The sequence below is a fragment of the Lemur catta genome, chromosome 14 (assembly GCF_020740605.2).
Source record: "Lemur catta isolate mLemCat1 chromosome 14, mLemCat1.pri, whole genome shotgun sequence".
Classification (NCBI taxonomy): domain Eukaryota; kingdom Metazoa; phylum Chordata; class Mammalia; order Primates; family Lemuridae; genus Lemur; species Lemur catta.
This window is the reverse complement of record NC_059141.1, coordinates 65,691,118-65,709,246: the sequence shown is the minus strand read 5'-3', so window position 1 is coordinate 65,709,246 and position 18,129 is coordinate 65,691,118. Positions and strand designations below refer to the sequence as shown.

At 35.9% G+C, this 18,129-nt stretch overlaps 1 protein-coding gene across 3 annotated transcripts in view; it reads left to right on the top strand.

Moving 5' to 3' along the window:
- Window positions 1-18,129, top strand: part of PARG (poly(ADP-ribose) glycohydrolase) — a 120,066-nt gene that overhangs the window by 72,820 nt on the left and 29,117 nt on the right. For all 3 annotated transcript variants that reach the window (XM_045567977.1, XM_045567975.1, XM_045567978.1), the window contains exons 12-13: window positions 5,238-5,313; window positions 9,960-10,107. In XM_045567977.1, the coding sequence (XP_045423933.1) occupies window positions 5,238-5,313; window positions 9,960-10,107 (224 nt within the window). The remainder of the gene's footprint in view (window positions 1-5,237; window positions 5,314-9,959; window positions 10,108-18,129) is intronic.

The following is an 18,129-nucleotide window of genomic DNA, read 5'->3' as shown; positions in this document are numbered from 1 at the left end:
CGTGCTTTTTAAATCAAAGTCTACAACCCTTAACTTCTACCATTTTGTCTTAGTTTTGTCTTCTGAAATGAAGTCCCATTTAGAATTAAGGAGTTTTGTGCGTGAAGAGACACTAATATTAAATGGAACACCAGTATTTAAATGTTTCTCCTTACCCTCTTTTTTTGTTAGTGTTTTTGTATAGCTTTTTTTTCTGGAGAACAAGATTGAGAAAAGTCTTTTTATTAGGCTAAAATGTAAACAGTAATTGTCTAGAATTTGAGTGACAAGAATTTTGAAGTTTGGCAGTCCACATATACTATATGTAGATTATGTGTAAATTGCTAATTTATTGGTTTTTTTCTTATTTATCAGAAAATACCAAGGAGAATAATAACAAATCTTAGTTCATTCAGATTTTTAAGATCCTTAGTGCCCTGAAATAGTTAATACATTTCCTAATCTAGAGTAACTCCCCAATGCAATTAAAGAAATGTGAATCAACTTCTTATATATACATGAGGACGTGATCAGGCATATTAAATACATATTTTGGGCATGTGTTCATGTTACCAATGCCTCCCATTTTCACTTTCTAATAATTTTAATAATAGTTTGTAATTGTTTTGTTTGGAATTAGTGATGAAGGGAAATCACTCTTAAGGGAAGTTAACTTGAAGGCATATCTGCTTAGGTGGCTTTCCTGTGGTGTTTTCATCCATCAAAGATGTTTGTGAGGTGAAAGAAAAGGAAACTTACTTCAGGAGGCTGATTGCATGGTTGAGATGATTATTAATAGAGGGAAGTAGATAAAAGATTAAACAACCTAAAGACAGAGAGAAAAAAAATTGATCAGAAAAGGAAGAGAACATGTACAGCATTTTGGAGTCATGGCATATTAGAGATAAAAGGGGCTCCAGGAAGTCATCTGGCCCAGCTGCCTACTAAAAATATTGGTTGGCTCCGTAATACCTGCAACAGATGGAGACTGGACAGCTTCAGGGATGGGAAATTCACTGTTTCACCATAGTCTGTTTCATCATTAGTTGCTTGTGTTATTATCACACAGTTTCATTCACTGAAAATGTCTGTCTTCTGCCTCTTGCCTCCCTCATTTTTCCTTTATCTCTGCTCTTGACATATTCCTGTTCATTGGTCCTTCTTAAAATATGGTGCCTAGAACTAAAAGTAACATTCTGCTATATTATCTGGCCCGACCAGAGTGCAGTGGATTGTTTTTCTGTCCTCTTCTATAAGTTTCTAACAGGAATGCATGTTTTGTTCATGTCATTTGGTGTAGATTTTATGGATCATTCTAAGAGCTTATTTTTAATTGAGCCAGGATCTCTACTCTGCATTTGACATTCATTTGGCACTAATGTGAAAGAACACCCATTTGTATATTACTATGTGGGAGAGACTGCCAAGGCTGCTGTGTCAATGAGATATAGCAACTTTGCTCCTAAGTAAGACCAAGATTGTTCTCTTAACTTTGATAGGCAGAATTTAACTGGATACCTTGTCTAACTTATTTTTATTTCATTGATCTCATTTTTGTTTTTTTTTTTTTTTTTTTTTTGAGACAGAGTCTCGCTCTGTTGCCCGGGCTAGAGTGAGTGCCGTGGCGTCAGCCTAGCTCACAACAACCTCAAACTCCTGGGCTTAAGCGATCCTACTGCTTCAGCCTCCCGGGTAGCTGGGACTACAGGCATGCGCCACCATGCCCGGCTAATTTTTTCTATATATATTTTTAGTTGGCCAGATAATTTCTTTCTATTTTTGGTAGAGACGGGGTCTCGCTCTTGCTCAGGCTGGTCTCGAACTCCTGAGCTCAAGTGATCCACCCGCCTCGGCCTCCCAGAGTGCTAGGATTACAGGCATGAGCCACCACGCCCGGCCTATCTCATTTTTGTTTTAGCTGCTTCATAAGTGAGTTGGAGAATGTAATTAAAATCAATTTCCCAGACTCCATAGAACCAGAAACATGCATTCACTTAAAGAGGGAGGATGAAGAAGAGATGAGGATTTTTTTATTATTATTATTTTTTATTTCAGCTTATTATGGGGGTACATAAGTTTAGGTTATATACATTGACCATGTCCCGCCCATCCCCCTGAGTCAGAGCCTCAAGCGTGTCCATTCTCCAGACAGTGCGCCTGGCACTCACCATTTAGTCATACCTCTATCCCCTCCTCCCACCCCCCCACCTCCCCGGGTCAGCACCTTCAAGCATGACCATTCCCCAGACGGTGCGCAATGCACTCATCATGTAGGCATACACCCATCCCCTGCCCCCACTCCCCGTCTCAGTCTGATATCCAGTTGGTATCATTCCCCAATGTGCATTTAGGTGATGATCAGGGAAACCAGTTTTCTGGTGAGTACATGTGATGCTTGTTTTTCCATTCTTTGGATACTTCACTTAATATAATGGGTTCCAACTCTCTCCAGGAGAACCAAAGAGATGTTGTATCACCGTTATTTCTTATAGCTGAGTAATACTCCATGGTATATATATACCACAATTTACTAATCCATTCGTGAATTGATGGGCGTTTGGGTTGTTTCCACATCTTTGCAATTGTGAATTGTGCTGCTATAAACATTCGGGTGCAGGTGTCTTTTTTATAGAATGACTTTTGTTCTTCTGGGTAGATGCCCAATAATGGGATTGCTGGATCAAATGGTAGGTCTACTTGAATCTGTTTAAGGTATCTCCATATTGTTTTCCATAGGGGTTGCACTAGTTTACAGTCCCACCAGCAGGGTATGAGTGTTCCTGTCTGTCCGCATCCACGCCAACATGTATTGTTTTGGGACTTTTTGATAAAGGCCATTCTCACTGGGGTTAAGTGGTATCTCATTGTGGTTTTGATTTGCATTTCCCTGATGATTAGAGATGTTGAACATTTTTTCATATGTTTGTTAGCCATTTTTATATCTTCTTTTGAAAAATTTCTATTCATGTCCTTTGCCCACTTTTTGATAGGGTTGTTCGATTTTTTCTTACTGATTTTCCTGAGTTCTAAATAGATTCTTGTTATCAGTCCTTTATCTGATGTGTAGTATGCGAAAATTTTTTCCCATTTTGTAGGTTGTCTGTTTATTCTCATGACTGTTTCTTTGGCTGTGCAGAAGCTTTTTAATTTGATCAGGTCCTATTTATTTATTTTTGTTGTTGCTGTGATTGCCTTAGGGGTCTTCTTCATAAATTCTTTGCCTAGGCCAATGTCTGTAAGAGTCTTTCCTACATTTTCTTCTAAGATTCTAATAGTTTCCCACCTAAGGTTTAAGTCTGTTATCCACCGTGGAAATGAGGATTATTGGTGTTCCCAAGAGTAAGGGGCTAAATGGGTGCCAGGAATTTAGAGGCTTTTCTGAAATTCCAAGTCTCTGTCATGTTGTGGTTAACCTTTTGATTATCAGTGAATATCTTAGCCAGGCTTAGTTAATCACAGAGCCAGAATTGTCTATGTCTTTGATTTCTGAGGCAGGGGTGTAGAGGATTTTCTGGGACTGGAAAGGGAGACCTATTGGGAAGTTGGAGGATGCTTCAAAACAAAAAACAGTTTCTAGCAATTTCATAATTTTATTGAGAACTGTACTGTGAAGTTGCCAATTTCAATCATGGAGAATAGATGACAACAGATGGAATTTCTGTTTTGAAGTTCTGACTGACAGCCCAGAGATTTTTGGATTATGCTTCTTTAGCTTTTCAGTAGTATCCTCACAGGTGGTCTCCCTCTGAATAAAATGACTGGGAAAGTAGGACCCAAAAAAAGAATGTTAAAAAAAAAAAATCAAGCTTATGGTACTGCTTTCTGCAAGAGATTGGGAAAGTAATTTTTCTAGAAGTATAGCATATTGGTTAAGAGCTTGAGCCATTGAATTAGATTACCTAGGTTCAAATAAATTTTTGCTACTTTATTTACTAGCCATGGGCAGGCTATTTAAATGTTCTGTGCTCTGTTTTCCCATCTATAAAAGGAGATAGCTGGTTGTTATGAGTATTAAATGAATTAATACAAATAAAGCTCTTGGAACAGAACCTGTATAGAATTACCATCTGAGTTTAAGGTTATCAGCCTCTTGAGCTGGCATTTTACTAGAAATGTATTTGAGTCATTGAAACCAAGAAAGAAGGAAGCAAGCGAACCTAAGTAAATAGTGCTTTACCAGCTAGCCTCCTAAATTATTTTTTAAAAATATAATCACCTGGCCCCCAAAAATAAAGTTATTGCCACTCTTATGTAAATTAGGAGTTTCAATTTCATCTGTTACGTTTATTAGAATTTATATTTTTTTATTCAGCAAGTGATCAGGGGAAAAATTTAGTGAGAAAAGAATGCTATAAAATGCTATTAATATAATGAAATTGGTTTTTAATATAATGTAAACCAGGTATATACCTCAGTGACCAGGGTTGTAAGGGAAAGAAACTAATTATACCTTCAGAATGACTTACAGGTATTAGGTTCATTTGTCAACCATATTCATATAAAAATACCGTAGTTCAAAATTTCTATGACATGTATGTCATTAAGACGCACACTCCTGACACATACACACTGTCATCAAACTAGTGAAAATAGAGCCCATCTGACAATCAGATATGATTTATTGCCAGTTTTTCTATATTTTCCTCAGGTTGCAACTATAGCATAATAAAATTTCATGGATGTTAATTTTTTTATATTTTGAGAAGTTTTTCAACAGTTTTAAAGAAGAGAAACTTTGATATTATTTACAGGAAGAGCAGGTTTCAAATAGTATGTTATCCCATTTTAATTTAAATATGTATATTTATATATTTGAGTAAGAAAAAGTCTGGGAGGATCAATATCAAAAATATTAACAATGGATATCTGTTTATGGCTTTTGAGATTTGGGGTGGTTTCGATTTTTTTAATAGTTATCTATATTTTCAGATTTGTCTGTAGTGAATTACTTGTCATTAAAAAAGAATAAGGGATCTGACATGGTTATATCTTGACTTTCAGAATTAAGAGAATTTTTAAAAATTGAAAAACAAAAGTTTAGGTTATATATATTGCCCGTCCCCCCCATCCCTCCGAGTCTGAGCTTCAAGCGTACCCATTCCCTAGACAGTGCACATTGCACTCATCATGTAGGTATACACCCATCCTCTTTTGTACCCCCATAATAAGCTGAAATAAAAAAAAAAGGAGATTACAGATAAAAAAATTGAAAAACATATATTTAAAAATGAATAAGGGAATATCTTGTTATATTGTAGATGTGAAAAACCCTTGACGCGATTGCATGTCACTTATGAAGGTACCATAGAAGGAAATGGCCGAGGCATGCTACAGGTAGGTGAATCTCAGTAGTGTCTCTGTGTTTAGGAGCTTCTCTTGTCAAGCTTCTGACAGCAAAAGAAATTTGAAAAAACTGTTTATCTGTCTCCTAAACTGATTTAATGCAAAGAAGCATGATAGCAGAATGGAGAAAAACACCAAACAGATCACTTTGACAGCCTCGGTAACGTTATTTGCCAGTGTATGCTCTCTGTTTCTTACATGTGCTTCTTTAAAAAGACTTTGACAGAAAATCCCAGGATCTGGACATCAGTCCTCTTGGTTCAGACATTGATTGTAGGTTGACAGTGGAGGAAGTTCCCAGGGTATGGTCTTGACAAGCTTTCACCAGGCAGTTTTGTTCTTTTTCTTTAAAGACACTTGCTGTGCCCCAAATGATGACCAGCTTGAGATGTTTTTCTGCCACCCACAGCCTTATTTAGGTCTAGGAGGCAGACATCTAAAACTGATTGATTAGAAAGACCTCTCTCCCGTATGTAACAGTTTTAGGCACATGAGCTAGCTGTGCTTGCTAGTGTCCTTTTCCCTATTAAAGAGTAGATAATTCTGTCCATCCCCCAATCCTCATTACTGTCCTTACTTCTAAAAAGTATTTTTGGAGAAAGGGGTCAACAAAACACCCCATGTGTTTAGCTTGAAAATGTAGCAACACCTAACCTAATCTTTTGATTTATAGTAGTTTTTTTGAATTCACTAATCAGGGACAAAATGCTAGTGTTTTGTGTTCTTTATCCCATTTATAGGAGCATTGTAAACTTTGTTTTCTTTGACAGAAGCTCATTTTTACTGGTAATAGCTGATTTTTCTTCTTAGCTCCTTCTTTGATGCTTATATTGGGGTCAGAAGCTAAAGAAAGCAGTTGCCTGAGAATGGACTGATTTCTTTGAATAATTTAATGTTTATTATAAAATGACTAGACTGAGTGTGGCTACTTATTTTATGTTGCAAATGATGACCAATGAAACTGAAATTGTTTTTAGAATGGTGTTTTTATTTGAAAATATTTATAATTAAAATCTTGAAAGGGGCAAACCATATTTAGCTTTAAGTCACTTTCTCTCAGTGGTTATTTGAGTGTATAAGCAAACAATACTCAGAATAACTGAATTAATATTTGTCCTGTACTTAGCTTTTGGCAAAAAACAAAGTAAAACATACTTTAATTTGTGTTTAATCATATACTTCTATTTAAAAATATAATTTTAAAATATACTTAAATATTGTTTCAAACAACTATTATTTTTTCCCCCACATTCTTTTCTTGATGAAATTCTTTCCTACATTAAAGACTTGGACAAACTGAGGGATTCCTAATACACATGAACTAAACAAAGCTACTGCTAGTTAGCACCACAGGAATGCTGACCTTTATTACAATACAATTCAATAAGGAATTTTTTAACAACAGTCAAGGTTGGGATTCTCCCCCACTTGCCTTGAATATATTATAGATGAAATGTGAGACCTCGGTAGATTAAAAGCATACCATAGAGGCTTCTAACACTATTAATTGTTCTCCGTACTCATGCCAGGTCTCCCCAGGAGATCAGCGAATATTGTATTGCAATGCTACAAAGCTCCTTGTGTAGAATATAAATTATATTATGCTGAATGGCAACAACAACAAACCCTCTCTAAGGAATGTTATCATTTCTCTCTTTTCATCAAGTTATAATTCAGAAGCTGAGTAATCTGAACAAGTAGCTTTAAAGTAAAGAGACTTGGAAAATGACTGGCTAAAAATAAAGAAGCACGTACTGCTTGTTTTCTCGTACTGGAAAAAAAACAGGTTTCTCACCTGCTATAGAGAGCCTCTTATTAAGAACTTTCTTAAGTAGTGGAAACTTTGGTTTTCTAAAAGACCTCTGTTTTTAAAGACTTACTTAGTTTAGTATACTTATTTCTGTGCATACCTTTAAAGTAATAAATGTTGGAATTTTGTTCAAAGAGTGAACAATAGCATGTACATTGAATGTATTCCATGATCATTACATAAGTTGGATAGAGCTTATCCTTTTATTTTAGTTACGTACCTTATTCCAGTAAAAATTAAGTTAGGCCAATCTCAAACCTTGTCTGTTTCTCATTTGTATTCACAATGCCATTATACTAACAGGCACTCAGCCAATCTCTCAGTTCTCAAGTGCAGGGTATTTTATTTCTTTGCTGAGTCTCCTCTCTTTCCTTTACTTTAACCCTTCCCTATTTTTAGCCCTAGTAGTGCTTGTCTAAACTATTCAATAGTCACCTAACCAGCCTCTTTGCTTTTAATTTTACACTTTTCCAGTTTTTTCTTTAAACTCTAGCCTGAATTATCTTCCTAAAACACAGATTCAGTTGTTAACTTGAGTCTTTCCCAGAACCTTCAGAAGTAAATAAAAATTCTCTAGAGCTCAGACCACCTCATCACCTTCTACGTACTCTATGTTGCAGGTAGGCATGAGCAATCTGTTTACCATTCCCCTCATGCAGCAATTTACTTTTGATTTTTTCCCTATGTCCTTGCGTAGCTATTACCTCAGCCTGCATGTCAGCTAAGTCTGGATTGAATGCGATGTACTCTTGTAAAGCTCCCCTACCTCCTCCGACGTTCCAATTTTAGTTAATTGTATTATTTGTGAAATATCGGGTACATATTTATAGGTTCTTTAATAATCAACTTATCATTCTGCCTATGTGCCTGACTCCCATCTAGATTGCAAATGCTGTGAGGCTGGGAACCACACATGTCTTATTCATCTTTATATCCATGATTCCCAGCACAGTATTTGTTGAATAAATATTTGTTGATTTGAACAGTTTAAGCCATGAATCCCCTTTGCCAAAAGACCTCATATGTAATAGGTAACTGATTCTAATCAACAGCCTGGTTTCACCGAAATTAGTTTTCTATATAAGCTAAAGAGTCAGGCCGGGTGCAGTGGCTCACACCTGTAATCCTAGCACTCTGGGAGGCTGAGGCGGGTGGATCACTCGCTCGAGGTCAGGAGTTCGAGACCAGCCTGAGTGAGACCCCATCTCTACTAAAAATAGAAATAAAAAAAATTATCTGGACAACTAAAAATATGTATAGAAAAAATTCACCGGGCATGGTGGCACATGCCTATAGTCCCAGCTACTCGAGAGGCTGAGGCAGGAGGATCGCTTGAGCCCAGGAGTTTGGGGTTGCTGTGAGCTAGGCTGACGCCACGGCACTCACTCTAGCCCGGGCAACAAAGTGAGACTCTGTCTCAAAAAAAAAAAAAAAAAAAAAAAAAAGAGTCAATCTGTGTTTTTAGCATTGATTTTAGTACTCCAGAATACAAACCCAAATATATGATTCTCTATGGTAACTCATTTCAAGAACTTGTCAGTAGTATATTTCTGCATTTTCTGGTAGTTGTTCTATGATGAAAGAAGACTACTTTGCCTTCTACTAAGTTCTGTCTTTTCACATACTTTTACATATCAAAAGATTGATATTCTATTTCACTATATTGTAAAATAGGCTTCATATTATCATTTAATATCAGTTGCTTTAGAGAACACGAACAAGCTTTAAGAAATCTTGTATTTTACAATAGTTTGAAAGCGTATAACCCTCTCTTACAGTACTTAGTAAATTCTGTTTTACTTATGTGTATGACTGCATATGTACGCAGGTTTTGTGGGGCTGCGTGTGTAATCCAACTCCTCAGACAGAATAATAAAGATGGACATCATTTCTTACATACTGCCCTATAGGGCCTGGCATAGTGTTGGACACATTGTAGTGCTTAGTGAGGTTAAGACAAAGTGAAATAATGCTGGCAGGTTGGGTTTGCCTTCTCTTGAGGAGTATGTAACTCCTATGTATTAGTAAGAGCTTGGTGATTCCATTAAATACTCCACATAAAGCTTATATATAGTTTCAAGCAAAGTTGGAAATATTGATTTAGTTTAATTTTTGTCATCATACTGGGTTTTCTTTCTTCCTTCTTTCCTTTACTATATTTTTAAAAAATAGCAATTTTCACACGTGTTTTGGGGTTTGGAGTTGAATTTAGAAAGACAAACATTCCATTCCTTTATTCTTCCAATAAGATTGAAAAAGCTTACCCCCAAACAGTCAATTACTATTAATATACCTTTGAGTATGCATTCTATTGTCATTCTTCCATTATATTTTGAAAATGATTTGCTTCAATTAAAAATAGATAATTTTTTAAAGTTATTTGTTCTTTAGGGCAAGTGTTTGATAGCCATATTATATAAGAAAGGTATAATATATTAAAGTCATATGAAATACATAAAGGGAAATTAAGTAGTGAATGTGGGGAATTGACCTTGAAACCTTCCCAGATAAAGACCTCCCTTGATTTGTGGCCCTTGGAGTACAAATAAGGTTTATAAACAAAAATCCATACTATTTTGCCTAAGAGCTTCATTTTCTAGGTTCCTTCTACAGTTTTGGGATCCAAAGAAATATGCGGAGATGTTAACTGCAATGAGATGAAAGAATACAAGCAACTGTTATCTGTCCTTCTTGGGACGGTTGCTAATTTTGGGATTGATTTTCATGGCAGAGGAAAAGAAGATTAGAGTTTAGAGAGTGTTTTCTTCTTTATCATATATGTAGGTATTTTAGACCATTATTTAACATGTCACATTTTCCCAAATAGGTGGATTTTGCAAATCGCTTCATTGGAGGTGGTGTAACCAGTGCAGGACTTGTGCAAGAAGAAATACGCTTTTTAATCAATCCTGAGTTGATTGTTTCACGACTCTTCACTGAGGTGCTGGATCACAATGAATGTCTTATTATCACAGGTTAGTTTTGGGAAGTCTGGATAACAGGATAGTTTTCCCCCTACCTATGAATGTTTGTCATGAAGACTAGAGACCACCTAGGTATAATTTTTCTCTTCTGCTGGCATTAATCCCAATATATATATATTTTTTGAAACAGAATCTCACTCTGTTGCCCAGGCTAGAGTGCCGAGGGGTCAGCCTAGCTCACAGCAACCTCAAACTCCTGGGCTCAAGCGATCCTCGTGCCTCAGCCTCCCGAGGAGCTGGGACTACAGGCACATACCACTGTGCCCAGCTAATTTTTTCTATTTTTAGTAGAGATGGGGTCTCACTCTTGCTCAGACTGTTATCGAACTCCTGACCTCAAGCTATTCCTCCTCGGCCTCCCAGAGGTGCTAGGATTACAGACATGAGCCACGACGCCGGCCTAGTCTCAGTATTTTTATTCATTAATTTATACTTGCCTTTTGAAATTGTTACAGTCTCATTTTCCTAATCTTAAGTAAAACATTTTATCCCTACCTTTTCTTTCTTGGCATCTTTATCTGAGGAACAGAGGTAAAAACTATTCAGTTATCCTAGTTTGAAATTGTTATGATAAAATACAATGCTATAAAAAAGAACATAGTGATAGACCTTTGAGTATGTATTCTATTGTCATTCTTCCATTATATTTTGAAAATGATTTGTTTCAATTACAAATAGATAATTTTTTAAAGTTATTTGTTATATGTCAATATGGAGACAGTATATAAATATAAAAAGCAGATTTACAGCCTTTAGAGAGAGCCAGTATAACAGTGAGCTTTATAGGAGAAAAATCAGTAATTTTATGTTTACCCTAATTTCTAATCTTAAAGGAAAAAGTGTTATTATCTTAATGCTTCCCCTTGATTTCTTTAAGTTAATATGGGAAGGGGGGAAATTTAGTCAAATTTATACTGTAGGTCTGATATAGAGATTTAAAAATTTTTTTTTATATAAGTTTTTTCAGACTGTCATACTATTTTCTTGTGAATGAGCTATAAAAAATTAATGATTACCTCATAGCTCTTAAAAGACCCTTAATCAGCCACCATATATAAGTTGAGCCTTTTATTCAAATACCTAAAAGAACATTCCTACCTAAAAGCCATAATGCACTATCAATTGCTGGTAGTTTTTTTTTCCCCTGCAAAACTGGAATTCTTATTTCATCTTGGAGTCTATTGCTGCTTTGAGATGGGTGTAGGAGAGTAAACACTCACCTGGGGTGGAGAATTTGGTTATTGTTATTCCCAAAGATCACAGTAGGAGAAAAACCGTTGCCTATGAGTTGTATTAAATGTGTACTCAACTGAATTACCTCCAAAGAGGTATCTGAAAAAACTGACTCCAAGATCTATCTAATCTTGAAGCCTCATTCTTTGCCTCCAATACATTTGTAGGCAACCTTCAGGAGAGTATCTTGTTCCTTAAGTTTTGCTTTTATTCTCTCTTTTGTCTTTGTCTTTCAGCAGTTTGATTATAATGTCTCTAGGAGCAGATCTCTTTCACTTTATCCTACTTGGAGTTCATTGAACTTCTTGAGTATTTAGATTAATGGTTGGCATCAAATTTGGTAAACTTTTTACCATTATTTCTTCAAATATTTTTTATGCCCCTTTCTCTCTTTTTATGGGACTCCCAAATTATGTATATTTTGATGTATTTGATGTTGTTCTCTGAATCTCTGTCTTTCTTCATTCTTTATTCTTTCTGTTCTTCAGACTGGATAATCTCAATTAACCTATCTTCAAGTTCATTGATTATTCTGCCTGCTCTAATCTGCTTTGAATTCCTCTAATGAATTTTTTATTTTAGTTTTGTACTTTTCAATTCCAAAATTTCTATTTGTTGCTTTTTTATAATTTCTATCTCTTTCTTAATGGTCTCTATTTGAGTAGTATCATTCTCATACTTTCCTTTAGTTCTTTAGACATAGTTTTCTTTAGTTCTTTGAACATATTTAAAATAGCTGATGTAAAGTCTTAGTCTAATAAGTACAACATCGGGGCTCCTCAGGGGCGGTTACTATTGGCTCCTTTTTTTGCTGGGTATAGGTCATACTTTTTCAGTTTTTATCTGTCTCATAATTTTTTGTTAAAAACTGGACATTTTAAATACTATAATGTGGTTACCCTGGAAATCAGATTTTCCGTTTTCATCAGAGCTCATTGTTGTTGCTGTTTCTTATTTGTTTAATGGCTTTTCTAAACTAGTTTTGTAAAGTCAATGTTCTTTCTCATGTGTGGCTGGTGAAGTTTCCGCTCCATTAGGTTAGTGGTCTGCTAATGTTTGAAGAGATTTCCTTTAATGCCTTGAACTAGGTCTCTCAGTCTTTGCTGAAGGACTCTATATTCACGTTGGGGCTCACCTTCAACACACTACCAGGCACTTGATGACTCTGCCTTAGCCTTCACTTCCTGCTTGCACAGAGCCTCAAGGTCAGACAAAGGGAAGAGCTGAGGGCCTTCTCAGATTTTTCCCAAGCATTTGCATAGCTGTGGGCATGCATGTGGTCTTCTAGATTCCTAAGAATATATTAGAATTTTTCAAACCCGTTTATGTACATCTCATTCTTTAGCTTTTCCTTTGAAGTTTTTTGATTAGCCTATTGTTTGCCCCAGCTGTTAGCCACCACTTCAGGCAGCCTCAGTTTTAAATAATTTCCTATAATTGTTTTCATCAAACACTCGTGAGGATTAGTCTTTTCAGATTGGGCAAGCTCCAAGTCCAGTAAAGTAAAGACAGCCTTCTGAGTGAGGTTTTCCTGGGGACTACCAGACTGGTCAAATATTGACAGTTCTCTGAGAATGGGGCTTTGAAAGAGCTTCACCCTGTTTCTGCTTTTCTGGTGGCCACCAGGCTGCTGATTTTCACCGTGATTATGGAGACTGGTTTTTAAGGTTACAGTGGAGCTTGGGAGGGTGGGATGGGAATAGGGTAAATGAAAATAGCACAAAGTTTTTTGGTTTTTACAAAGATTCAGCCAGTTTTCCTTCAATAAATACTGCCTGGATTGCTGCAAGCCTTTGGTTAGTTTCTATAATTGATTCTTACTGTGATTCTCACATTGTTCTCACAGCTTTTATGGAAAAGAGAATTTTTAGTGGTTTTACTCCACCATTTTTGCCGATGTCTCCTTATCTTTTAAGCACCCATTGGTAAAGGGGCTTTCAATGAGTTACTCCGTATCATTTAGACATCCTATGTTAAGTCTTATCCCTGTGATTCTGCTGTTTTGATAAGGTAAAAGAAAAACTAATAACTGTTAATTGTCTGAGTTTATGTAAGAAATTAAGATTGGAACCTCAGCAAACGAATTTTTTCTTAGATACAGCCTCAGTCAGCTATTCGAAGTGACTGAGTATTTCACCCAGAATTCTGAGATTATGATCCAAATTATACTAAAATGGAAAGATAAACCTCTTTAGTTCTCAAAATTTCGTCAATTCACATATTGGTCATCAGTCTGCGTTTGTGGGTTATCATATATAGCTGCAGTCACCGCCCCTGGGCTGTGAACTGGTACTGGTGTCATACCAGCTGGTGGCCTGTCAGGAACAGGCCTGCACAGCAGGAGGTGAGTGGAGAGTGAGCAAGCAAAGCTTTATCTGTATTTACAGCTGCTCCCCATTGCTCGCTTCACGGAATAAGCTCCGCCTCCTGTCAGATCAATGGCGGTGGCATTAGATTCTCATAGAAGTGTGAACCCTACTGTACACTGCATATGCGAGGGATCTAGGTTGTGTGCTCCTTATGTGAATCTAATGCCTGATGATCTGCGGTGGAGCTGAGGCAGTGATGCTAGAGCTTGGGGAGTGGTTGCAAATACAGATTATCGTTAGCAGAGAGGTCTGACTGCACAATAAATGTAATCCGCTTGAATCATCCCAAAACCATCTCGCCCATCCCCCATCTGCACAATAATTGTCTTCCATGAAAGCAGTTCCCTGTGCCAAAACGTTGAGGACTGCTGATGTATAGGAAGGATGCAGGTGGTGGAGGGTGAGAGTGCAAGGAATTATAGAACAAAAAATTAAAATAACCTGGCATAAATCTATTGTTAGGCAACTAAATGCTTTTAATATTGATCTCATACTGTATTTGGGAGCTCTGAAGTTTTGGAATGTGACTGTCCCCATCATTTGGGTATATTGAATAATACTTTAAAAGATTTTTAATATTTAACAGTTATGCTAGATTTGAACTGAAGACTCATAACAAAATATCCCATCAATTTTTAAGATGAATATACATCCTTGAAATAAAAAACTTGGCAAAATACTGGCATTAAAACTTAAAGATAATTTATTTCATTTGCTTCATTTCTCTTGAAAGTAGTAAGTACCTTGTCATCTGTCATTAATGTTGCTGTAAATAAAGGATGTCATTTCCCTTGGGAATAAAGTAGGAATGTTAAAAGGAAAACATTAGGACATTTTCTTTTTTAAGGATAGTGTGTTCCCGATCTAAAAAAGGATTACTCTGGAGTTACATCAGTTCTCTAGCTTACCTGAAGCCATTGTAAAATGAATGGAAAATTGCAGATCCCTGACTCACTTTTAGATCTATAATTACCTCAGGCTAAGAACATTTGGGGTGACTTTTAACTCAGCATTTTTTCTCACATCCACTTAACTTTATTACAGTGCCTCCTAATTAATATCTCTGATGTGATGTTCCCTTAATGGAAATGGCCATTTCATCATCTATTTGATGTCTGGATTTCTGCCATCTCCTTTCTTAGGAGACTCTTAGCCATGCACTGCAATCTATCTGCCTGATCAATTCCATTCCTTCAATGATGTACCCAGGCTCGGTGAGCTAATGGCTGTGACTGTGCTGCCTGAATCTGTAGAAGAGTTTGAGAAATTGGAAATAAATTAAATTTATCATCATTGTGGAACATCTGGTTGGTATCAGACTTTTAAATGAATATGAAACAGGTCACGCAAACAGGCAAATACTTTTATCTAGACAATGTTATCCCTGTATTTACTGTGATCCTTCCTGAGGCAGCCATGAGTTAAAACCTTTCAGTAAGTATGAATAGAGGAAAAGAATTAAAACTCCAATCTTCATTTCTTTTTTCCCTTCTTTCATTTGTTCCTCTACAATTGCAGTCCCCAACCCCCTGGCCACAGACTGGTACCAGTCTGTGGTCTATTAGGGACCGGGCCACAAAGCTCTGCAGCCATGCCACTGCTGGCAGCATCACCATCTGAGCTCCGCCCCCCCCCCCCACCTGTGGAAAAATTGTCTTCCGTGAAACCGATCACTGGTGCCAAAAAGGTTGAGGACTGCTGCTGTACAACATCCAGCAAAAATAACTTCAATACCAAAGGGAGTTAAGTGGCTGAGGGGGAGGGGAGGGGGCAGTGGGAGGGGTGTTTTTTGTTGTTTCTGTTTGGTGACCACATAAAGCAGATGCCTACACATGGAGCAGAGTATTAGTATATTTAACATAAAACTTGCTCTCTAGTGAATCAGATCATCCCAGACATTACAAGTCCTTACATCTTTTCTGAGTGTCAGCAGAGCTTATATTAATAGAAATGACTACAGGTAGACAACATTGCTTATAGTACTGGGGTCAGCTTACAGAGTTACGATGCCAGAGGTGCTTTTCACTACAAAAACAGCCCAGTTGCTAAATGACCCCAGCTTACTAGGAAAGATCCATATAGGAATTTTCCTAAAATGTTTGGAAATCAAACATTTTCTTGTTTGTGCTTATCTTTTCTAAATTTTTATTAATCATGAGAATTAAAAGCAAGAGTGGTCTAACTACTGCATAATCAGCACTGTATGAGTGATGCTAGATGGCTTTCATATAAACCTCTTTCCAAGGGTCCATTGGTAAGTAGAAATTTTTTAATCTCCAAATAGTTTTTCCCGTGTTCATTACAAACTTTCATTCCTAGTAAGAGTACCTAAGAATGTTTCTTACTCTACTATATCTAAAAACTCATAAAGTTGTCATGAACTCTTGATAAGATTTTAATGGGTTCCTTCTAGTTTTTTCCTTAAGTAAAGGTCTATCTTTGACCAGGAAGTCTTATAGGCTGTCCCTAGAGAGAGCTATCACAAAGGTCAGTCTTATATCACTATTTACCTTTGCATTTTCGTCATAGTTGATTAATAAATTTCAATTTTAAATAAGTTAAAGCTATTCATTTTTCCAAGGAGACAGTGGCATAATTTTAAAAAGTGTCTATTAGAAAACCCAGGATTTAATTTGTTTAGGACAAAAGCATTTGTATTTGCATTTTTGATTTCCCATACCTGAACGAACTAAATCTACCCTTAATCATCTCAAGAAAGAAGATGGAAACAATCCTAACTTGAAATAAAAAATATGATATTTTATATTTTCAACCACTTTCTTTGCAAAAGACAGAACAGGTGTTTGTTTTTAAAGAGATCAGAGTAGACAGTTTGTTTGTCTCTCGTGAACAGGAAAAACGAGGCTTTCTACCGTTAGGCCAGAAACAGAAAACAAGAATGTTCCTGTCTTGGTTCTGATCAGGCCAGTAGACCAGGTCACTTTTAACCCTCGTATAAATAGTTGTATCTTTGGTTTCTGTGCCCCCTTACTAAGTTAAGCACCAATACTGACTGCTTCATGGTTTTGAAAGATTTTTTTACTTGTCTTACTTAGTTTTCCAAGAAATTCTGTGTGGTAAACAAGATAAGAGTTATTAACAACCCTGAATTTGTTGATGATGAAGAGTAGTGAGGTTTGGTTATCTAAGGTCACCTGGCTAGTAAAGATTCGTTTTAGGTTGCTCATGTCTCCTGATCTCAATGTGATGCTCTTTTTACCATGCCATGTTGTCTCTATAGGTGTGAATTTTTTGCATGTGTCCATTATGTAGTGCCTTCAGACTATTTCTGGACTCATTATTGTAATCTCTGTTAAATGTGTTTTGCTCATTATTATGTTTATTCAGCAAGTGCTTACTCAGCTTATATTGTTGCATTACAAGATGCTAATGGAGAAACAAATATTAATAATTTATAGTCCTGCCCTTGAGGAGCTGACAATCTAGTAAGGGAGTTAGATTACATTTTTAAAAATAGCTTTATTGAGGTATAATTAATATATGTTAAACTGTTTATATAAAGTATACAGTTAGGTTAAGTTTTAATATATGGGTATACCCATGAACCCATATTTTGTCCATGTTTTAATTTGGTTTGGTTTTCTTATTATTGAGTTTTAAAGGTGCTTTATATATTTTGGATATAATAAGTTCTTTATCAGACATTTTACCATATATTTTCATTCTTTTACAGTGACTTTTGAAGAACAGAAGTTTTAAACTTTTAAAGTCTATTTTGTTTTTATTCTTTCTGTTTTGATTACTGTAGCGTTTTAATACTTAATATCAGGTAGTGTGAGTGCTCTAACTTTGTTTTTCAGAATTGTTTTGGTGAATTTTAGAATTAGTTTTTCAGTATTTACACAAAAGGTTTCTGGAATTTTAATATAGACTGTTGTGAATTTATACATCTATTGGGGGTGAATTAACATCTTAATATTTAGTCTTTGACACATAAGTAATATGTGTTTCTTTGTTTATTTAGGTCTTTAATTTTTTTGGTAATATTTTATGGTTTTCACTGTATGCCTCTTCCATATTTTTGTCAGATTTATCTCTAAGTATTTCATAATTTTTGTTGCTATTGTAAATGGTTTCTTTAAAAAATTTCAGTTTCTGATCATTCCTTGCTACTGTGTAGAAATTCAATTGATTTTCCTGATTTGTAACCGGAGATCTTGCCCAAAATTCTAGGTAAATTTATAGGAATTGAAGTATAAATTTAAATTATTTTAAGTACCCTATAAAGATATATAACTATTATTTACCCATAATAATTAAAAATTAAATTAAATTAAACAGAAAAGAACAAAGAATAGGACAATCTCTTATAAAACCACAAAACAGTTATCTACCTAGGAAAATTAACAATTCAATAATGTCATCTATTGGAGGATGGACACACTTGAAG